Source organism: Lissotriton helveticus, chromosome 4_2 (assembly GCF_964261635.1).
Source record: "Lissotriton helveticus chromosome 4_2, aLisHel1.1, whole genome shotgun sequence".
Lineage (NCBI taxonomy): Eukaryota > Metazoa > Chordata > Amphibia > Caudata > Salamandridae > Lissotriton > Lissotriton helveticus.
Window position 1 is genome coordinate 7611276 of NC_136064.1, and position 24109 is coordinate 7635384.

The following is a 24109-nucleotide window of genomic DNA, read 5'->3' on the forward strand; positions in this document are numbered from 1 at the left end:
CCATGGGAGAAGACCTCCAAGGTGAGGGGAGTATTACATTTTGTATTTCAAAAATAGACGACAATCCCATTTTGGGCTTTGCTTTTTGAAAATAAAAAAAAAATCCTGTTTGGTGCAGAGCAACATCATACTGATGCGCCCTGAACCAAACTGAGAAATGGACTGGTAGGAACTGCCATGATGGCGGTTTCTGCCAATGCATTATAATTGACCCCCTGCTTGGCAGTCATTTTTAATTTGGCAGAATGTCCCTCCACCAAGGGACAAACTAATTTACTCTGCTCCCCTGGTAAAAAAGACGGGCTGGGCTGTTCACTAAAAAATAAATCAGGCCCACATACCTTTGATTAGCACGTATTTATAAACTTTCAGGTATTCACAGAATCCTAATCGGTACATCATGAAAATCTATGCAAATAACTGGTTTTCTGGTGCACTCATGGCCTACAAAGCGAATTCTAGAGGATCGGACGTATTGTGAAACATCTGCTTGCTGAAATATGCAAAAGCACATTTTAAAATATTTTTCTCCAAAGGGAACTTTGTTCCACGGGGGGAAATTCTCCTTGTGCTATAGCTTCTTGAAACTCTGGGGTGTACCTATTACCTCCCTTTCTGGAAAGGTAATTGATCCTCGTAATCTTTGTAGAAGTGAACTTCCACTGGGAGAAATGTCAGCTTCAGGGCCAGAAATGTTCAAAGTAGAAGTACTTTTTGTAACTTGAATTTCAGCCGGTGCGAGGAGGGGTCTCTTCATGAGATTCAAATTATTACGGCAAACCATGGCCTCACTTAAATGTTAACCTTACTCTTTCACGCAGACAAGTAATAGGGATGGTGTCTTTCACATCCATCGATATATATACACTATGTCGATTTAAGTAAGGCCACGGTTTGCCATAATAGTAGGAATATAGTGAAGCGATCCCCCACGTCACCCCCCACGTGAAACTTGTTAAAGGAAAGTGCTCCTGCTTGATGGACAAAATGTCGGTGAATTTAAAAAAAATTCAAATCTGTGGGTGTTTATCAAGCTTATACTGGACAACAGTTCACCAATGCCCGATTCAAAGCTTGTAAGATGTTTACTCAGGCTGATAATTCATAACGCTAGAGCACGTGGTCTGGGGATCCTGGAGGGTCCGGAAAGCCTAATCAGGGGGTCCGTAACTGATCAGCAAATGCAATAACATTAACAGATTAATAAAGTGTATATAAATAACGAAGCAAAATGTAAAATTCGACAACTTTCTGAAAATGTAAACAATTTGAAATTGGAGGCTAAAAATTAAGTTAGTAACCGCAGATTGATTTGTGAGAGCAGTGCAAACAGAATCTAGTATGGACGATGAGTGGCTTCAATCAATTTAGGAAGGCCAACCTTCCCATTGTAACATTCCTTTTTAAAATATTTTTGAGGAGCTGAAAAAAATATATAATTGGTGTATTTTTTAAATAAATGCTTTTTTCTGTATGTTTCGAGTATTGTTTTGCGGTTCAAATAATCAAAAATGATTAGACGGAGGTCCCCTGCTTTAAGAACTGACTCGGTGGGGGGATCCCTAGATTCCAATATTGATTCATTGGGGGTCCCCGGGTTCAAGTAAATAAATAGTGGGGGTCCACAGAAGTGAAAAGGTTAAGAACCACTGTGCTAGAGGAGTGCCCTCATGAGTGTATCCAATATGTAGGTGGAAATATACACAGAGCCTAGTTCTCTAATCAATAAATCACTTTTGTACAAAAAGCATTCTCAATCAGGCCATCCTCACCACCTCCAACTACAATATATACATTATTGTGCTGATATTTCTTATCTTTCAAGAAGCAACTAGCACAGAAAAAGCAGTTCTATATGCGATTGGTTGGAAGTGCCAATCCATACATATGGTGCCTTTCATGCATTTACCCCATGAGGCGGCCACTGATCCAATGGCATGCTAATCAGATCTCTTTAAGACATTTGGGTAAATTAAGCAAAAGGAAGCAAATCCAAAAGCGCCATTTTGTAGGAAAATTAGTAACCATTATTGGTAATGTAAATCCTATCTGCAATAAGACCAGGGCGGTGAAGATATATGTAGGATGCAAGTCTGGGTATGCAGAGGAAGTCGGGAGAATCCCTTTCCCCTGGTACAGTAAAATATTGCACTTTCTTCATAAGGTAGAACACTGTTGACTATATTTTGAGTACCACCTTTTTAGGTCACTCCCAAAAGACGTAGATAAAATTATATTTGTGCAACAGGAAACTTCAGCACAGATTAGGCACAAACACACTTAGATAGCCGTGAACATGATGTAACTACCAGTGGACATTTTCAGTATAACACATGAACATCAACCACAGCTTGAGAATGATTTGAAGCTGAAATTCTGCTTCAAGGTCCATCCAAATATTATAATGCAAGTGAAGCGACGAAAGTGGCAACAAAGCAGTAAAAATCTTTTGTTAAAAAGACTAACAATTATGACGGCATTGTGAGGGAGGTCCTTCAACGTAACAGCCCTAATGCTTCCTGCCCACTGGTTTTAAGTGAGGCAGAATTTTTCTGAAATATGTACTCTAAGAAGTAAATGGCGTTCTTGGGAATGCCGTTTTGAATTTCTTTCACCAGGAGTACATACAAACTGCCTCGGACACGACAATGTCACAGGACAGCTGCTAAATAATGTACAGATACAACAAATATTGTACAAAATGTGCAATAATCCATCAGGCTGGGGGTATTTGAGGTCAATAACAGTCGAGCAGCACCTTTAAACAGTAGGGAAAGCCAATGGAAGCACTGTCGCTCTGGCCTCAGCATCAATTTATTATTGGATCACTGATGCTCTTCCAGTTGCTGCAACCGACGGTGCATCATTCTTCATCGCGAAGCATGTAACAATTACGCATGCTGTCTTCAATATGCTGTTGCAAAAAAACACCCATGAACGTGCTTTTGTTGAACATCGGCAGTAGATTATACTCTAGGAAAAGGCGACATCACACCTCTATCGTCCTTTTTCACACATTCCCTTTTCGTCAGATGAACGGCTACACCAGCAGTGCACTCCGTTGAATATCAATACAAATCAGACCAAGAGAAATTTCCATTTTTCTTTCTGTGCTTCTCATAGGAGTGTCCTGGGCCTCTAAGCCTACTCGTTGAGTCGGCAAGCTCTGAATGGGAGAACACCGACTTGGTAGGCTTTTTGTAACTGGGCCTTTTCGGAGGCACAACAAGAATGTGTGCTGCATATCTAGGTCCCAGCATTGTTGCTCAATTGGTCTCCAAACGAATGTGAACGGCTGAATGGCTTCCAATTCCTGGCAGATCTTTATCAGCATCGAGTTCCTCTCTGTTGTTTTGACTCTGTTCAGGGATATCATTGAGCTCTTCTGTGTCAGTGCCATTGGAAAGCTTGATAAGTGCAATACCTTCACAGTCCATTGGTGCTTTCAACTCGGGGGCAGCAGACGTTTCATGTGAAGTACTAAGGGGTTCTGGTACAGTTCTGGCTTCATTGAATTGCTGACCATCAGCTACAGGCAATTTCTGTAGGTGGAAAAAAAACAGAGTCAGGAATCCTTCCAATCTGACCAATACCAAATTTATTTTTACAAACTAGTTCTGATTTTGCATAATATACAGAAACATAGCGTTTGGTGTTACTTTCGTCCATCAAATTAGACAACCCACTTAGAAAAGTACAGCACTAACACATGCTTTGTTAAATTGGTAGTGCAGACAAATGAGTAAAAAGAGGCTTGTTTCGATGATATCTCTTATAACTCGAAGCTTTAGGCATAATGGGTTTTACCTAGTAGCCTCAAGATCTGTAAAGACGGGTCATATGTACCATTTTGAGGAGCAAAACTCTAGAAAATTGGTGCTAATGACTAAGCAACTAAGAACATAGAACTAAACTGCAAACGTTTCATAACCATACAACATAACTTGGAAATTCGCACAGGATATCAAATGGTTTTTCATGTAATGGTACTGGTAATCCAACTGAACTCAATAGAATATAAAACAAGCAGATTTATGGTCTACTTATTTACTGAGTATTTTAGACAACAGACACAATTCACCATAGGAGGTGAGGACTTACCAACAAGGGAGGCAATAAGCGGCAACAACATCACAGAATATGATGTTAGAATTGGTCAAGCCTGTTTTTGCATAAAGCAAAACATTTTTCACTCAAACAATACTGGTCCGCTACTAGGATGATAAAGATCAGAGGGTCAAATATAGAGATTGTAACACAGAGTATGCTTAAAATATTGTGATGTGCTCTTCATCTTCCCAGTGGCCACAACGTCGTACACCAGATGTTTCACACAGACATGGAAGACAGTAAACCTCGTGAATTACCATAGATCCTTAAAACCACTGCGGGTACTGTAGAAATCAATTCAGACTAATTAGTTTTTGGATTTGATTGCAAGATTACTAATATGGAAATAATAGATAAAATTCATGGGTCCAGATGAAATGTAGAAGGTGGGTGAAATAGAATGGATAATGATGTTGTATATGAAGATGAATTGCAATTCCAGGTTTTCTTTCGGCAAATGAAGACGAATGGGGGCAAGTAAAAATTAAAAAAACGACCAACTCAACGTCGCACATGAATACAAAAAAATAATGAATATGAAGTTTAAAAAATACTCTACTACACTTTCATTTAAGTCAATATTATTACAGATGCCCAGTTAATAAACCCAGCATACTAAGTTAAGTCCAATTCTTTTTAATGTATACATCATTCCCCTTAGCAAACTCAACCAAATCTCACTGGTGACCTATGCTGACAATACCCAGATTGTGGTGTCTCTTTCCAATAGGAACCAGAGCACACGCAAGACCTTTCAAAACGGCGTGATTGCAGTTAGCAATTAGATGAGCGATAATTGTGCCAAATTAAATTAATCTGAAAAAGAAGTGATATTATTTGGAAATAATGTCTCCTTTTGATCCCTTTCTTGGTGGCTGCTAGAATTAGGGACACTTCCTTTACCTGCAATTAAAATTAATGTGGTCATCTCTTCCTCTTTTTATATCTTGAGGACCAACAAGAACATCGCTGAGTTCAATCCATTTGACTCGTTAAAGATTGTGCTCACAACCTTAGTTCTCTCAAGATTAGATTATTGAAATGGACTCAACTTAAACTTACCTAATAGCTCCTTGAATAAACTGCAAATCATGTAGAACACTGCTGCCAGGATGTTGTCATCCCTGTCCCAGGTAAAGAGCAGCTGTGTGTCATCGGCGTAAACCATCACCTTAGCTCCCAAACTCTCTGCCAGATAGACCAGGGGGGACACATAGATATTAAAAAGAAGGGGACTGAGCGAGGACCCCTGAGGGACTCCCGTCGTCACTGGCTGATGTAGAGAGGCTGATGGACAAAGCCAGATCTGCTGGGCCCGACGCTCGAGAAAGGACCTGAGTCAATCCCACGGCGTCCCCAACACACCTATCCTGGCCAGACGTGAGAGAAGAAGAGTTAGGGAACATTTTGAACGCCGCCGAGAGGTCAAGCAGAATCAATGCTGCCCTCCCGCCGGCGTCTAAGCACTCCCGAATGGCCTCCACAACCTCCACCAGCACAGATTCCGTGCTATGAGCTGCTCGGAACCCTGACTGAGCAGGATGCGGCAGACCCTCTCTTTCGACAAACTCCTTAAGTTGTTTGGTGACAACCTTCTCACACACCTTGGCCATACCAGGCAACAGAGAGATAGGTCTGTAGTTACCTGGACTGCGAGTGTCCAATGATGGCTTTTTCATGAGTGGTAGGATTTTGGCAGGTTTCCAGGACGCAGGGACGCTAGCTGTGCAGAGGGACAGATTGAAAATGCTATTTACCTCTGCATTAATCGTCTCAGCGGCTGCAGCTAGCAACCTGGCTGGACATGGATCAGAGGGAGAGCCAGACTTTAGACTCTTTAGGATTTTAAGTGAAACAGCCAAATTCACCGGAATAAAGTTCAAGTTCAAGTTCAAGTTCAGGCATTTATAGAGCGCACTACTCACCCAGAGGGTCTCAAGGCGCTAGAGGGAGGGGTTCATTGTTTATCGAATAGCCAAGTTTTCAGTTCTTTTCTGAAGGAGATGTGATTCTGAGTAAGGCGAAGGTGGGTGGGGAGTGAGTTCCAGGTCTTGGCAGCCAGGAAGGAGAAGGATCTGCCACCCATGGTGGTTTTTCGGATGCGTGGGACTGCGGCGAGGGCTTGAATGGATGATCTTAGTTGGCGGGTGGGATAGTAGAAGGACAGTCGGGAGTTGAGGCATTCTGGTCCTAGATTATAAAGGGCCTTGTGTGCGTGGGTAAGAAGGCGGAAAGTAATTCTTTTGTTGACGGGAAGCCAGTGGAGGTTTTTTAGGTGACCGGTGATGTGCTCTTGGCGCGGGATGTCTAATATGAGTCTCGCTGATGCGTTTTGGATGCGCTGGAGCTTTTTCTGCAATTTTGTTGTAATTCCGGCGTAGAGAGTGTTGCCATAGTCCAGTCGACTCGTGACCAGTGCATGGGTGACAGTCTTTCTTGTTTCGAGGGGGATCCAGCGGAAGATCTTTTTGAGAATGCGAAGGACGTTGAAGCAGGAGGACGATACGGCGTTGACTTGTCTGGACATTGAGAGAGAGGAGTCTAGGATGAAGCCAAGGTTACGTGCATGGTCAGTGGGTGTGGGCGCTGATCCCAGAGCGGAAGGCCACCAAGAGTCGTCCCAAGATGAGGGTGAGGATCCAAGGATGAGCACCTCAGTTTTGTCTGAGTTGAGTTTTAAGCGGCTCTGTTTCATCCATTCGGCTACTTCTTTCATACCTTCGTGAAGGTTGTCCTTGGCGGTGTTGGGGTCTTTGGTGAGGGAAAGTATCAGCTGGGTGTCGTCGGCGTAGGAGATGATGTTGAGGTTGTGTCGACGTGCGATGGAGGCGAGGGGACTCATGTAGACGTTGAAGAGGGTGGGACTGAGTGAGGAGCCTTGAGGTACGCCGCAGATGACTTCGGTGGGCTCTGAGTAGAAAGGGGGGAGTCGGACTCTCTGTGTTCTCCCGGATAGGAACGAGATGATCCAGTCCAGGGCTTTTCCTTGTATGCCGATGTTGTTGAGGCGTTGTATGAGGGTGTTGTGACAGACAGTGTCGAAGGCGGCGGAGAGGTCGAGTAGAATGAGGGCCACTGTTTCGCCGTTGTCCAGGAGTGCTCGGATGTCGTCGGTCGCCGCAATGAGGGCGGTTTCGGTGCTGTGTTTGGCTCGAAAGCCGTTCTGTGAGGGATCCAGGGAGTTGTTGGATTCAAGGAAGGCTGCGAGTTGGCTGTTGACGGCTTTCTCGATGACTTTGGCCGGGAAAGGGAGGAGGGAGATGGGTCGGTAGTTTTTCAGTTCTGAGGGGTCTGCTGTTGGTTTTTTCAGAAGGGCGCTGAGTTCTGCGTGTTTCCATATTTCTGGGAAGGTGGCTGAGTTGAAGGAGCAGTTGATGACATCGCGGAGTTGGGGAGCAATGATGGAGTCAGCTTTGTTGAAGATGTAGTGGGGGCAGGGGTCGGAAGGTGAGCCAGAGTGGATTGAGTTCATGAGGTGAATGGTATCTTCGATGGTGATTGGGTTCCAGGAATTGAGGTAGTTAGTTGGAGGGGTGGGATCAGAAGGGGGTGGGGTGAGTTGGTCATTGGGAGTATTCTTGAAGCTGTTGTGGATGTCGGCAATTTTGTTGTAGAAGAAGGAGGATAGCGCATTGCAGAGGTCTTGGGAGTTAGTGATGTCGTTGGATGCTGCGGGAGGGTTGGTGAATTCTTTGACGATATTGAAGAGTTCCTTGCTGTTATGAGAATTGTTGTCGAGACGGTCCTTAAATGCTGATTTCTTGGCGGATCGAATTAGTTGGTGGTGTTTGCGGGTGGCTGTCTTGAGGGAGGTCATGTTGTCTGAGGTTGGTTCTTTTCTCCAATTCTTCTCCAGGGTGCGGCATGTCTTCTTGGATTTTTTAAGGTCATCATTGAACCAGGGAGCCTTTTTGCTGAATGATTTCAACTGGTGTTTTTTCAGGGGTGCTAGTTCGTCCGCACTGTGTGTAATCCATTGCCTGAGGTTTGTGGCCGCTTGGTCTGGGTCCGTTGTTAGAGTGGGAGTGTTTTGGCTGAGGGATGCGAGGAGTCGGTCGGTGGTGATTTTGTTCCAATTTCTTCGGGGAATGAGTTGTGGCCGGTTGTGGGTCAGGGTTGTTTTGTAGCTGAAGTGAACACAGCTGTGATCCGTCCAGTGGAGAGCTGTAGTGTGATCGAAGGAGATGTGCTTGCTGGAGGTGAAGATAGGGTCGAGCGTGTGTCCGGCTGTGTGAGTGGGGGTGTCAACAAGTTGTTTGAGTCCGAGGTTGGACAGGTTGTCCAGGAGGGTGGTGGTGTTGTTGTCGAGAATGTTGTCAATGTGGTAGTTGAGGTCTCCTAGAAGGATGTAATTCTCGGAGGCGAGGGCGTGCGGGCTGACGAAGTCAGTGATGTCGTCGCTGAATTGAGATCGGGTGCCTGGGGGTCTGTAGATGAGGGTTCCTCTAAGGGTGGTCCTGGGGTCGGTGTGGATCTGAAAGTGGAGGTGTTCGGCGGTTGCAAGATTGTCGTCAGAGCTGGTTGTAATTTTGATGGTGTTTCTATGGACGATGGCGATGCCTCCTCCGGTTTTTTTAATGGTGCGGTCTTTTCGAATGATTTTGTAAGTGTCCGGTATGGCTATGGCGATGTCGGGGGCAGAAGATGCGTTCATCCAAGTTTCAGTGAGGAAGGCAATGTCAGGTGACACAGTGTCGATTAGGTCCCAGAGTTCGGTTGCGTGTCTGTGGACCGAGCGGGTGTTCAGTAGGATGCATTTCAAGTCGTTGGGTTCGGAGCTGAGTGTGGAGGAAGTGTGTTTGGTGAGGGTCCTGACGCAGTTGAACTTACAGGAGAGGCAGGAGAATGGGCCGTGGGTACGTCCTGGGGTAGCTACGCAGCATAGAGGGGTGAGTCCTGCGTTGAAGGCGAGGAGAGTAGTGGCATCATAAGTTACTCTGGGGGTTGGGGGCGGCATAGGGCAGGGGGACGGGCGCTGGTCGCGGACCAGGCGCGGACGGGCGTAGACGGGCTTACCTTTGGCGCACCTTCGGCGCGAATGGGGCGTGACCGCTGCGCGCAGGAATACCTGTCATATGCGGATAGAAGAGGGGGAGGGGCGAGGGATGGTCAGCTGGGAGGCGGGAGCTGGGCGGGGATCTGGGCAGGGAAGGCACCAAAAACAAACAACAACAACTGCAAGCTGAAGATGGCCTCAGCCAGAAACGAAACCGGATTGGGGCACAGAGATCGATAGTGCGATCCTGATGTCAGTGGCACCGGTGAGATCAGGCAGCAATTAGTTAGGCAGGCAGAGTATCAATTTTAAAATATTAAATACAGCGTAGTTAGGCAAACGGAGCGCTATGGTCAAATAATGTTCAAAACCCAGTTAAAGCGTTGATGGGTACTTGCGCTATCTCGAGGCAGGCAATGGCAGTGAAAAGAGCGAGGCGAGGAGGCAGAAGCACTTCAGGTGGCAGGTAGAGCGGGGAGCAGCGTCTGGAGCGACCGTGTCTGTGTAGAACAGGACGGTCACAGCGCTGCAGCGGGGGAGCGTGGCAAATGGTTTCAGTGGGAGGGATGGTCAGCTGGGAGGCGGGAGCTGGGCGGGGATCTGGGCAGGGAAGGCACCAAAAACAAACAACAACAACTGCAAGCTGAAGATGGCCTCAGCCAGAAACGAAACCGGATTGGGGCACAGAGATCGATAGTGCGATCCTGATGTCAGTGGCACCGGTGAGATCAGGCAGCAATTAGTTAGGCAGGCAGAGTATCAATTTTAAAATATTAAATACAGCGTAGTTAGGCAAACGGAGCGCTATGGTCAAATAATGTTCAAAACCCAGTTAAAGCGTTGATGGGTACTTGCGCTATCTCGAGGCAGGCAATGGCAGTGAAAAGAGCGAGGCGAGGAGGCAGAAGCACTTCAGGTGGCAGGTAGAGCGGGGAGCAGCGTCTGGAGCGACCGTGTCTGTGTAGAACAGGACGGTCTACTAAAGTCTGAATAAAGGCATTCAGGCAGTGTATAAAGTCCACCGGAGGAGTCAAGGACATTGCCTCAGCCTCATTAGCTCTATCTGCGCTCTTAATCCCAGCAAGAACGTTACAGAGTAACCACATTATCTTGGGATTGTTTCACTCAGAGCGCACCACACGTGTTGTTTTGCAAGGTTATCCAGCTTGCACGCTCCCATGGTGCATATGTAGGACCCCTGAAGGGTTGTGTTGGGTGTGGGTCTACACAGTGTAAGAGGGCAGCAGCAGGTGCCCACGCGCCATAGGAGGCACCTGATGCAACAGGTGCTCGGCTGATATAAGTACTGTAAATGCAGTGGTGAAAACTGCTCCAAGTGCCACCGCTGCAAGTGCAGGTTGCCTCAAACTTCCCGATGAAGTGTGCTGCCAAGTACTGACTGGTATAGCATCTTGTGCTACAAGTTGTGTAAGTGCCTGGAGCAGCTCCCTTGTGCCCACTCTTGCAAGCACAGTCAAGTGCTCATGCTGCAGGTTGGTGTGAGCGCTCCTCCTGCAAGAACCCTGACACTTAACGAAACTGGGGAGGTTGCTGTGAGTGCTGGAGGCAGGCATTCTGTGGGGTTTTGGGTCGCTCCTTGGTAATTTTAGGGATCACACCCCTCACTGTGCAAGACATAGATAAAGTACAGATGCTGAAAGTGAATGAAGGAGGAGACTGTTGTTGCAAAATCACCGATAATGCAGTTTGCCTTTGTGGTAAATTGTGGAACTTTCAGCCACTCTGGTCCTTGCAGTGTAGTTTGCCTTAAATGCTGCATCTGCACCCCGCGAAGGCTACCCCTCTCCACCCTTCGGTGGCACCAAAGCACCCAGACACCATAATTGCCCTCACTGTGTTTCAATAAAGTGCCTACTGCAGTAAGTGCCATTGCGAACGTGGTGTCAGTGCATCAGCCCGCACATGTACCAGGAGTAGATTCCCGTAAATGCTGACACTGTGGACCACCCGCGACACCCGGTAGCAGAGCGTGAGATGTCCAGGGGAGCGAGAAGTGCAGACTGTAATAAGTGACCCAGCATTACGGCTGCCCCATGTGTCATGAGGCGAAGGAGCTGCAGAATGCACAAAGTTTCACGAGTGCAAGGTGCGGTAAGTGCTCCGACGCTGTCGCTGTCCCCGGGTGTGTACGGTGGGTGTTGCTTTACGTGCACGCGCTCCGATACTGTATTTCTCCCAGAGGGGCTGCAGCATGCAAGAAGATGTAAATACCCTAGGAGCAGGGTGAGTTAGGCACCCAACACAAGGTTCTGCAACTGCTCCGATACGATATTTGCCCTGGGGACATGAAATGACAGGGCTTTATGTTGACATAAATGTCCCTGGTGCAGAGCGAAGCAAGTGCTCAAGTACTATATTCGACCCCCAAGGTGAGGTGGGGTCAGGGCATATGTTCAAGGGGCTGCAGTTGGACGTACATGGCTCTTGTACATGTTGCCAATAAATACCCCTGGCACTGTCATACTAGCTCCTATGTTGCAACTGTCCCAGTGTAAGGGGCGTAACTAGTGAATGCCAAAGCCCCAGGAACAGTTAAAAGCTGAATTACAATAAATATGCCTAATGCCATAAGTGCCCCAAGATGCAAGATGAGACCAATTCCTCCGTCCAGAATTCCTTTTGTATGTGTAAGTGTCATCGATACAGGCAAAAACCCCATCACATCTGCAGTGTAAATGTACATAATTCATGTGATGTGATTTCTCTCTGTGCAAGTTGTAGTTAGTACGCCTGACGCACTTGGTGTAGGTTAAGTGTCCCCGTGCATTTTGAAGTAAGTGCAGGTTGAGATTAATCTCGCTCCTCCCAGAGCAAGAAATAAGCAGAGCACGGTGGCGCACGCCGCCGCAAGAGAAATCAGAAGCTGGGTCCGCAAGATGGTTGGGCTTCTTCAGGAAAGTACACCGGGGTCAGTGCTTTTCCAGCACAGTCACCCTGAGAGCGTGCATTGCACCCTGTGTCGGTGCTTCCCTGTCAGGTAACGTGCTTACCCCTGTAGTCGTGGGTCCGTGTATGTCCTGTCCGCACGTACAGTTTACACTGACTGCGCATGACAATTCAGTCAGCCCAGCCATGGCCTCTGCCCACCTGATGCCCCATCCTGAGACTGAAGACCACACAGCTACGCCGTGCGCGGGCTCAGCATGCAGATCTTCCCTAAAACGCATATGGTATTTAAGTGACATATTTCCTTGCTCTACAAGACATAGAACTAGCCACCAGGCGCAGTGTTATACCACGTACATTTGGCTAAAAACGTTTTCTGCCGTGAGTGGCACCCAGGGGGCTTCGGGGCAACTCGGAGCTTCTTGTGCGTAATCGAGGTCAAGAGATTTTGGAAACATAATTTTTGTTGCTGGGGCTCCTGGTGCATGCACCTTGTAATATATGAGCAAGCATTAAGCGTCGAGTTAACTTTAACACTAGGTCCCAGAGTTCAGATGGACCCGGTCTCAAAGCTGCCAAGGTTTCAGATTGCTATGTGTGACATTTTCATAATTTCAGTGTAATTATGAGTGATATTTCAAGGACTAGGAGTGACACTTTCTACCGAGTAAAATCAAGCAATGCAGAATAGGGAAACATATAAATATCAGAAATTACACCCATTTGAGCAATGTGAAACTCTAAGGAGTTCTTAAAACAGCTGCAAAGCACCAGAATTTGAAGGGAACTAACCTAGTGCCCTTTTAACCTGATCGGACAGCGATCACAGACACTCTGCATCAGGTAAGGCTCAGGAGAGTGAGGCCTAGACATATGTAGGTTACAGCCTGCCAGGGCGCTGTTGTGTGCACAAAAATATGTCCCCTTACGAGAAAATCCAGACATATGGCAGATGCTGACAGACCAAAAGAGAACCGGTTAACGTTTGACACAGGCAACAAAAGGGGTGTGCAGTTTCATTTTTTTTTTATTAATCCACCATACGTTTTGGGAGGAGGCGCACTTCATTTTCAAGATGAGGACGGATGTCCCATTAATCCTAAACACAAAAGCCTGGAATTAAAGTCAGAAAAAGTGGAAAGTGTCTAGACCAATGGCCATTCAGAAATGAAACTACCCATTTGTAACATTAAAGTGAAGTCATAAGCACAGAGATATTATAATATATATATATATATGTACCAGCAGGTTTTTAGAATAATACTGGGCTAAAGCTGTTGCCTAGGCAATAAAATATAGTGTGCACTGTTTTAAATAGTTTTTAAGTAGGTATTTCACAACAATGACTTTTCAAATTATGTTGCTCAACGACACTAATGCTTCAGGATTGGGAATGGAAAAGCAGAAGAGCTAATTAAATATAAAACAGATCTTGTTTTAAATTCATTTAGGAAACAGTCACTGTACGGGACCTCTATTCGGGAAAAACATCAATCTTTCCCTCCCAAAGATCGATGTTAGCACATCTCAGTATGTAGTACGTTCAGGTAACAAAACTTGAACACCCCCCCCCCCATCCCCCCGCAAAGTACATAAAAGGCTACCCCTGCTCCCTGGTTACCACCTAACCTACCACTGTGCCCTAGCACCCAAAAAATCGAGTGTATCGAATTGACTGTAACTGGTCCCAGAACATGTCTGTGAGGGGCTCCCTGGAGCTCGGACCTAGCCCCCCCCCCAGCACCAAGAGGGTTATTGTTACGTCCCTGATGGGAATTCTACACCCCTCAACTTGTAGTCCCGGCCAATGAAGGTTGCAGGCTTTATCCGTACATTTGTTCCAGTTTGCTGACTTTGGTTCGAATACGGCTTTGTGCTATTGGTCTGGGTGTCTCCTATTTGTCCAGTGTAAATGTGTGATACTAGAACAAACAACTGGACAGTTTGAAGTTTAGTCCGATTTCGTGTTTCGAGCTCTCACTCTCCCTCTTTCCTGGTCTGAGTGGAGCCGCTGACTATTCAGTCCCTCGTGTTCATGGTGCTCCTTTCACGATACAAGTATTCCTCGTCATAGGTGTATTCGTTCACAATATCAATGAAAAAGTTCTCAGACACTCAGGCCTTGAGTCACCGCAGGCCGTAGCAATTCCAGTTTGCCGCCTGGCCTCAGTCCGCCTCTAGTGATAGTCATTCAGGCCATTCAGCTGTCCTGACTCCTGCGGGGACGTCCTGTGACAGACTGAATTCTCTCAGCTCCCAATTGCGGTTATTTAGTAAATGATGCTGCGGAGAGCAGGTAATAGCTGATAGCAGGCGGTGGCCAGGGTCGGATTGGGATCACAATTCGGCCCGGGCACTGACGAAAAAAGTGGCCCACATTCAAGAGGCGTGGCCCATATTTAAGGGGCGTGGCCCACATTCAAGGGGCGTGCCCTTTCATGAAACACCATTTGCACAGACAAGGAATGAAAGTGGGAGGATACTGTTCTTGCACAGGACACAGGGCCAAGGTGACAATGGCCTACATGCTGAGCAACTAAAAAAAATAGCAAGGCCCCTTTCTGTCACAAAATAATTACAGCCCTCCAGCACAGGAGCACCTGAAAAGCAGCAAAGCCCCTGCTATTACTAACCTACTTAGCCCTCCCCAGACCTTCAGCTCAGGAGCACATGAACAGAGGTAAGGCCCCTGCAATTAGTAAATTAATCAGCCCTCCAGGCCTCGGGAAAATGTCCTGGCAGGGGAGCACAAAACACAGCTTTCTGGGTCATCCAAGGTAGCCAGGTAGCCAGGGGGAGGCTGAGGTGAAGCTGGTGCATGGGAAGTGCCTTCCCAGTGTGTTCTGGCAGTTTGAGTGTTTACCATTTATTGCAGTATTACCCTTGTACCTGTGTATGGTACCCTTTTGTAACTTGCACATGTCACTTTTCTCTGGTATCACACTGTATGCTACCTCTCACTTTTGTTTGCTTTAGATACTTGCACAAGTGCCACCATTGCCTACGTAACGTTTGTTCTTGTGCTGGAGTGTCTGCCATTTATTGCAGTATTATACCTCTACTTGTACTTTGTACGCTTTTGTAACCTGCACACATATCACTTTTTCCTCCTGTAATGTACCGATTGCTACCTCATGTATTTTGGTTGCTCACTATTGTCACTTTTGATTCATGTAACTTAACGTTTGCTTTTGTAATTTGTCCACTTGTAATTTTTCTCCTCATGTATTATTGCTGTTCCTAGTGTGAAGCGCTCTGACACCTTCGGGTAAAGTCCGCCCTATATAAAATCGCATAACTAAATAAATAAAATAAAAAAATTCCAAACATCACCTGGCCCCCACAGCAAGACCCATTCTTCCTTGCCCACTATGCTCTGAATGTGAAGGGCTGTGGGCGAGGTGTTAAGACTAACACCGTTTCTGGGCTGCATGGGCGCCAGGGGGGCCGAGGTGAAAATGGCTCAAAGGCCTGAGAAACACCTGGCCCCCAGGGAGGCCGATTCTTGCAAACAATCACCCCTCCCCAGCCCAGCCTCAGCTTGATTGCTTGGCAGGGGTGAAGGAGAGGCCACAGCTGACAATCGCTGTCCGGCCGCACAGCGAGGCTGCTTTCATTTTCTCTGTCTGTCTCCGTGCACTCTGTGGGCCGTTTTTTTTCCTCCCCTTTCCTAGTCCACTCTCTGTGGACTGGGACAGGGGAGAAAAAAACGGCCCACAGAGGGCACTGAGGCACCGGCCCTTCGGCCCATGCCCGCCTTGCCAATCCGCCCCTGGCGGTGGCCCGGGCCGGTGCGAGCTGCAGCAGGCAGCGCTCAGAGCGCTGCGGCCTGCGCCATGATTATTTGCAGAGCTTCCCCGCAGCACTCCCTCAAATTAGCCAGCCACCCTAAGGCTCGCAAAACAAACTCCGCGCGCAGGCCGGACTCCAACAGCAGGATATGATGTCCCTAGCAATGACGTCAGGCTGATAGTCAGAGGCTGCACGCGGGGATTGAAAAGCGCAATAACAGTGGCGGCTGGTGACATTTGAAAGTGGCAGGGCGTAAAAAATCAGGTACACCTGTCATTTGGACCCAGCATACAAATGCGCCCTGAAAAGCATGTACGTCAACAACGAACATGATCTGCAGGTGTGCAAGAGGGAAATCCAAATAATGAGGGACCTGGTTGGTCATAAGAACATTGTTGGTTACATCGATTCCAGCATCAACTCTGTGAGTAGCGGTGACGTATGGGAGGTTCTCATCCTGATGGATTACTGTCGTGGAGGGCAGGTTGTGAACCTGATGAACCAGAGGCTGCAGACAAGCTTCACGGAGAACGAGGCCCTACAGATCTTCTGTGACACCTGCGAGGCAGTGGCTCGATTGCCCCAGTGCAAGATTCCCACTGTTCACCGTGACCTCAAGGTTGAAAACATCCTGTTGCATGATCGCGGTCACTATGTGCTCTGCGACTTCGGCAGTGCTACCAACAAGTTTCAGAACCCTCAGGCGGAAGGAGTTAATGCAGTCAAAGAAGAAATCAAGAAGTACACCACTTTGTCATATCGTGCTCCTGAAATGGTAAACCTCTACAGTGGCAAAGTTATCACAACCAAGGCTGATATCTGGGCGCTTGGGTGCCTCCGCTACAAACTGTGTTACTTCACGTTGCCATTCGGGGAGAGTCAAGTGGCAATCTGTGATGGGAATTTCACGATTCCGGACAACTCGCGCTACTCCCACAACATGCACTGCCTCATTCGGTAATCGGTATATGCTGGAACCAGACCCCGATATCAGGCCGGATAACTTCTCGGTTTCTTTCTTTTCCTTTAAAATGGCTAAGCGTGAGTGCCCGGTGCAGAACGTGCTTCCTCAAATTGGCGGACAATGCAGCTGACACCGAAGCAGACAGGTTTCAAAATACACATTAATACAAATATAAATAAGTTAAGTAAATTTAACTTACCGGTCATCAGACTCCAGAGACTTCGTCCCGCTTCCCGCCGTCCTCGCTTTCAATCCTGCAGGCAGCACCAGCACGTTATCAGGAAGGCGGCGCAGCAGGCAGGCTCCCTCTCCACCGCCACGTTCTTGATTGGTGCGGCCGGCTGCCCCAGGTACGTCATTTTCTAGAGAACAGGGAGAGTTACTCGAGGGCAGGGGGTAGTGGCTTGGGGGAGTGGCTTTCCCTCTGTTGGTAATACTGTCTGTTTGGGCGGCCTCAGGCTGCCCATACAGTCAGTATTAACAACAATGGGCAAGCCACTCCCCCAAGTCACTCCCCCCTGCCCTCGAGTAACTCTAACCAGGAAGTTCTGCTTTCTCGCATGCGAGAAGGCAGAAACAATGGTAGATATATAATATGATAACTACCATTGTTCTGCCTTCTCGCACGGCGAGAAAGCAGGGGGGGCGGCGCCCAAACGCCCCCGTGGAAGAACCGCCTCTGCGCAATAATAATGCATGGTAGCAAGCAGTTGGGTGAGGCTGCCAGAAGACCGCTGCAAGCCCCAAGCTTGCTGGAGAAGCACGCTCAATCTACGGCCGACACCGCGTCTGAGTGTAAGTCAGTGTTCATTGTGCTTAGGGGGCCCCTGGAGATCGGGGGCCCTCCCGCACCGCGGGGCCTGCAGGGGCCTTTGTTACGCCCCTGGATAGAAGTCTAATTTCCTCCAGAAACATCAAGGAGATAATGTCTGCACAGAACAATGTAAACAAAGCTTGTGCTTAGGATTAAGAAATTATATCAAATGGCTGTTCATCAAACCAGCCCTACTTATAAAGAAACGAGTCAGAGAGTGCTTGTTAGTGCTACTGAGAGTGTCTTGAAATCTGTCTTTTAGATGAGCTCACTTAATGAAAGCATGTGTGGATTTGGTTAATTAGCTTGAGGACTCCCAGATGTATTGAAGGCTCAAAGTCCTTTTTAGGGCGAGGCCTCCGCCCACGTAAGTGGGAGGAGTTTCGAGATCCTAATGTTAAAGAAGAGGAAAAAAAAGTATCTCCTAGGGCTTTGGCGAGACAAATTCCACACATTCCTTAGTGTGTTCTGTCATCTGGCCAGTGATTCGTCTTCGTTGTGGTGTCGTTTTAATAGGCTTGAAGTGATAGGGTAAATGTAGTTTTCCTCCGCCATGTTGGGCATTTTTCGTTCGTGTGCGCGCAAAGAAGTACATTAATTATAATTAGGAGCTGTCAGGGTGCCTCCGTAAGTGAATCCAGATGGCCGGGCGCGTTCACCATTCAGCAGCGCTCAGCACGCAGCTGCTGCATGCCAGGCCGGGAAAGGGCTTCATTAGCCTCACTCATCCGGCGCTGAGACAGGCCCCCACCCTCATCTGTATCGGCGAAACAGGACAGATGCAATAAAGAGTGCCTAGGAGCTGGCTAGATGCACCATGGAGCGCTTCGAATTGGGTAAAAGATGCCCGTTTCAAAGCAGCCACATGCAACTTAACATACTTACAAGCGGGCGTGTGTGTGTTAGAAACCAACTAATGTTAAACCATGTGTCCGCTATCACTCACTCTCTTCTCTCCACTGGCACTGCCCATAGAACGTGAAGCAGTCCTGTTGAGATGTGCTGGCACTGCCCATAGAACATGAATCAGCCGTGTTGAGATGTGCTGACACAGGCCAAAGAAATCAGCACAGCCATGTCGAAAAGTGTTGGCACTGCCCCCGGAAAGTGAAACAGTCCTGTTATGAAGTGCTATCACTGTCCAATTAAGGTGGAGAAACCCTGGTGACAAGTGATGACAGGCACTACCTACAGAATATAGTACATTCCGGCTTTGAAGGCCCTTATCTAGCACCCTGCGCTGTTGGATTTAGATCACAGGGCGGGAGCGCACATTGCATGTTCCAAGTTGCACGGGGCACGAGCGCACACTGCAACAGTTCATGGTGCATGAATGTGGGATGCATGAGTGCAGGCTCCAGTGGGCATTGTGTATTAAATAGTTTGTCTGGGCAGGGTGCATGAGCGCCTAGTGAACGGAACATGGTGCTGAGTGCTCTTACGGTGTGAGGTATGGCGCATCCGCGGCATACGTGAATCTCTGTCTGACACCAATCAGACATGCACCTGTGTCGAATGACGTTGACTAAGCTTGGAACATGTTCTGCCAATCAGAACTGAGGCCCCTCCTGGGGGACCAACGGTCAGATTTGGAACCTGCTGTGGATGAGGACGCGAGGTATACAGTGGGTGCAAGGGCGACATGGGCTCTAGCTCGTACCCACCGCTTCACTGGTTGAGAAGTAAAAAAATCCAAAAGTGGGGTAGATGGCCTCGCACACCTGTGCTCCTGCGCCACTACCCCTGCTGCACCAATGGGAAGTACAACCACGAGGCAAGGAATCGATATCGACAGTTCACAGAATGTGAGCCGGGTGAAATTTATGACGGGGCTTGGGACACGTGCAGGATAACGCGTTCCTTGGATCAAATGGCGCACGACGTGTTCACAGCGGGCACCGATACCCACTAGGGGAACCGCCATCAACCGGGACGTGGGATGGGTGTAGTGAATAATACCACAATCCCAGCCAGAGGGCATCTTAGGGGTGGACGCTCTGGGCTATTTACTGTTGGTGACGGCTGGCGAACCAGTACTGCGAAAGGATGTAGCTATGATGGTGCAACAGGCGCAGTGCACCGGTGCCCAGGGTTGGACAGGGGCCCTCTGCATCCAATCATATTTGATTAGCATCCAACAGGGGTCAAGGGGTCCATTTTATTTGCTTGCATTAGGGCCAATAGCGTTCCCGGGACCGTGCTGAGGCAGTTTAAAGGAAAAAAAGAACGTTTCTTTTCACTGGAGGGCCCCTGTAATCGGACTAGCAGATGGCACCCACCAGAGAAGTGTCAGCGTTCACTGGGTAACAATTTCGAGATGATCCAGTTTGCAACTTTTACTAATTATAACTAGCATGGTAGACAAAGTGTAAAGTGAGTGTTAACACGCATTACGTCATTTGTACAAAATAGAAACATATATGCGAGTTGCTAAAAGTGAGCTATAGTATATGTATTTTTCAAAAAATGTGGTTTTGATTTAAGTGCCGGAACTACATTCTCTCTCTTTGCACGGGCTCGCGGACATAACGATTGGTACTTGTAGCACTTTATAAAAGGGTCTTCGAGGACATATCTGTTGAGACTGCAACAATATACAAGATCAGACACTCGCAGTCTTTAGGAGAACCATTAGCAATTCTGAACGCGCTGCTAAGTATATTCGAAACCCTAAGCGAGGGTGAGAATAAACATGTCTATTTTTAAGTTTGTGCAAGATCTTTCCATTTTGTCTCACTTCTTTCAAACCTTCTACCTGACGCGTAAAGCCCGTTTTGTTTGGGAAATGGGATTTGTTTCTGGGCATACTTTCCGTGCGAACCAGTGACACGCGCGCGACTGGTGACGTCAGTGAAAGGATTCTTCTTCCCGGCTAGAGCTGGAAAAAGAAGAATTTTTCAGATTGTAAGTTTTCGCTCTGCTTATTTTTGACACACACAGATATATAAAACTGGCTGTTTTAAATGCCTGTGTATAGATATATAGTTTATCCGTCTATCAAATAGATAGATAGATAGATAGATAGATAGATAGATAGATAGATAGATAGATAGATAGATATGGAAAGTCGTCATTAATTACTTGTAGACTTATTAAACATCGTCGAAATAATCAGGAAATCAAATAGGCCCTTTTGTGAAATTTAACAATAATTTCAGTCACTTTCACACGTCTGTGTTTTGTTCTATACCCCAGTACTCTGGGTTTTCTAAAGTACCCAGAAACAAGTATATTATTGCTGTTGGATGCACAATTGCTTTACAATCAGATTGCTGACTTGCACTTGAGCACTCTATTCTCATGATGGTATAATAACAGGGGCGTAACACAGGCCCCCGCAGCACCCGCGTTGCGGGGGGGCCTCGGGCCCGTGCTTCAGTTCAAGGGCCCCCTCGCTCCAGTGACCCCCTCACTCAGCGGAGGAATTACATGGTGAGCACGGGCCATGGTGTGCGAACGGCCTTGTAATTAAATTGTACGTGCCCTGCCAAGGGAGTAACACAGGAGGCCCCTGCAGTCCCCGGGCCATGTTGCGGGGGAGGGGGGCCGGGGCCGTGCTCCAGGGGCCCCCTCACTAATAAAATGGTGTGCACGACGGCGGCGCACGCCCGGCCTCTTAATTAACTAAATGGCCTCTAGTCTGAGGCAGGCTCTTATGGTGCGCAGGCCACTGTGCGCACAAAATGTCTCAGCGTCTGTGCGTCTTCAGGGTGGGTGGGGCTGCTGGTGAGTTAGTTAGCACTCTGAATGTTAACAGTGCATACGATTGTCATGCGCAGCACAATTATGAGTGCGCATGAGCGGATGCTGCAGGTGTAACTGTCCGAGCCGAGGAAGGAGGGAGTGGTCCGTGGTGGCAAGGAGTCCCTCTTTTGTCCGAAAATGGGGAATAACTGTCCATGTGTCCACTTCTGGCTGGCTTGGCTAACGGCTTCGCCTGCAAGAGCTTTTGTAAGTATGAACCTTGCACCTTTATAATATCTCATGCATTTGCTTGTTGACCCGAGTGACGAGTCGACTTTTGAACCGGAGTCCACATCAACATAACTCCCCCTCTGCCTATTGAGGTGGCATGTGTGGTAATCAGTGGGTGGTAAAAAATAGTAAGGAGACTGTCACCGGGCTGGCAAGGAGGGCAGCAATGCAGCATCCGTCAGGGGCGTCCAGGGAGCAGCTGCAGAGTTAATTCCAGCAGGTTGCCTCTGTACTTAACCCCCGCCCCGACCGCCCCCTCTGGGCACCCCAGGCAATCCCGTCAGCCCGTGGGTAAACAATGGGAATCGCAGGTCAAGCCTGTGAAAATTCAAAGGTGCGGATACTGTTTGCCACAGGTTGGGACCAGTCAAATCCGTACCACGCCTGTCCCTGGGGCCTGCAAGTCTGCGGCGTGGGCTCCGTTTACAATTAGACTGTGTCATGTGAGCGAGTATGATCATTTTAATCTTCTTGGAGCCAGTGTAGGTTAACATGGCAGGTTTGAAATGGTCTCCACGTTTCATCCCTGCAATCTCACACTACTGATAACATGCACGCCACTCACAGACTAGCAGTTTCAACTTCCAACACTACTTACATACTCCAAACAGTGGCAGTCACGCTCCAAACAGTACGTTTGAAACACACAAAGACTGCCACTGGCTCACCCTCTAATCTGTCATACACTCTCAACAACACTTTCACACCTTTCACAGAGAAGCAGTCTCACTCTGCCAACAGTACGCTCACACCCATCACAGACAGGAGGTCACACACTAATGGAAGCACTTACACCCCTCACACACTAGCTTTCACACACCATTGGAAAAGCTCTAATACTCTTCACAGACTTTCCATCCAACACTGCTCACTTTCACATGCTTCAAAAGCTAGCAGCCATACACTCCTAACAACTCTCACACCCCTCACTGAATAGCAGTCTTACACTACCAACAGCACTCACACACCACTCACAAAGTAGTCAAATGGAAGCACTTTCGCACCTATCACAGAGAGGTTGTCACATACTGCCAAGAGCACTCTCGCACCCTCACAGGCTAAATGTCACAAAGTACCAACAGAACTCACGCCCCTCACAGATTAGCAGTCACATAAAAATGATAACGCTCACACCCTTCAGACTCAATATCAGAACCATTCCCAAACCCCAACAGAGTAGCAATCACGCTATTGACAGCACTGTCCCACCCCTAACCAACCATCAATCACACACTACCAATAGCACTCTCAAACCTCTCAAAGGCAAGTATTGAGTCAGAGAATTCTGTAGTTAACAGTGGTGGTTCTGTTACAGGTCTGTGACAGGCCAACACTCCTCCGGCACGTCCACCCACATGACCTGTCTCGATGTGCAGGTGATCCAGTGGAGAAGGCCAGCCTTGGCTGCAGCAAGACCCCATGCTATCCCGAGCACTGCTTAATTTGTATAAAACATAATTGCAAGGGCCCTTGTCAAGAGGCCACCGCAGCTTGCACCACACATTGCCACTGACAGCACTGCCAAAAGCAGTACTTACACAACAACTAACCATCACACCGCTACAAGTGTGACAATTAAAAATGTTTGAGGACCCTAAAGCTATAAGAATGGCTTGGGTGTCAGGTATTAGTTGTTTTTAATGTATATTCATAATTAATAATCAACTGTTGTTCTGCTCATCTTTACATTTCAGAAACAATGTCACCATGTGGCAGCTGACCACCAACTCAAATTAAGCACTGGCCGAGGCCCTCTAGCCATCCTCCAGTAAAATATCAAGGAAAGGCAAAGGCAATAGGTTTGCCTAGAACTGAAAATGCATGTCTGACTTATTGGCTTTGCCATTACTTTAAAGAAGTTTTTTTTATTTATCAGCAATTTTAATCTGTATTGGTGAAGAGTGCCTGTAAGGGTACACTTAAAAAATTAAAAACGTTAGACAAATATATTTCATAACCACCTTGAAAAACACATTTCTAAGTTCACTCTGCCGACTTGCACACATAAAATCAGTCACTGATTTAGATAGCATTGAGATTGAACATAGCATTTGCCGTTTTTTTCTACTCAGTTTAAGTCATGCAATCCATTCTTGTCATTATTTGGATGCCATTACAAATTGCCGAACATGCCTTCCTTCAATCAACAGAACACCCAATGTATTTGTTTGGGGTGGTTTTATATCACTAAATGGCAATGGCCATTTTAACTCACAGACAAATGAGACAGGCTTCTAGCCTGCCAGGACGCCCTGCTAGGCACTGATGGAGCCCACAGTTGCTATTTAAAAGTATGCAGAAATAGAGTTGACATTTCCATGACATTATACTTGTCATCCATGTACACGCCAACACCCCATTGCATTAGATTTGGAATTGCCTCACATTTTCGTTATTACGCCACTAAGCGAATAAAGTTCTCTGGTTTGATTTAACACCTGTTTTATTATCTCTGCACATTCTCTCCATAGGGTGTTGGTTTAAAAAAGGAATGCTTCCATCTTTCTTTTTAGTATTTTCAGTAAAATTATTAAGTGTACGTCTTTTCAAA

General features: G+C 47.3%; 1 protein-coding gene and 1 pseudogene across 3 annotated transcripts in view; one reads left to right on the top strand and one right to left on the bottom strand.

The window, feature by feature from the left end:
* Positions 1-342: 342 nt before the first annotated feature.
* Positions 343-24109, bottom strand: part of MTMR8 (myotubularin related protein 8) — a 511753-nt gene continuing 487986 nt past the window's right edge. For 2 of the 3 annotated variants that reach the window (XM_078640107.1, XM_078640110.1), the window contains one exon: positions 343-3542. In XM_078640107.1, the coding sequence (XP_078496233.1) occupies positions 3267-3542 (276 nt within the window). In that variant the 3' untranslated portion in view covers positions 343-3266. The remainder of the gene's footprint in view (positions 3543-24109) is intronic. The other variant, XM_078640108.1, reaches the window with a different exon arrangement.
* On the top strand, positions 12379-12560 carry LOC144752321 (U11 spliceosomal RNA; annotated as a pseudogene).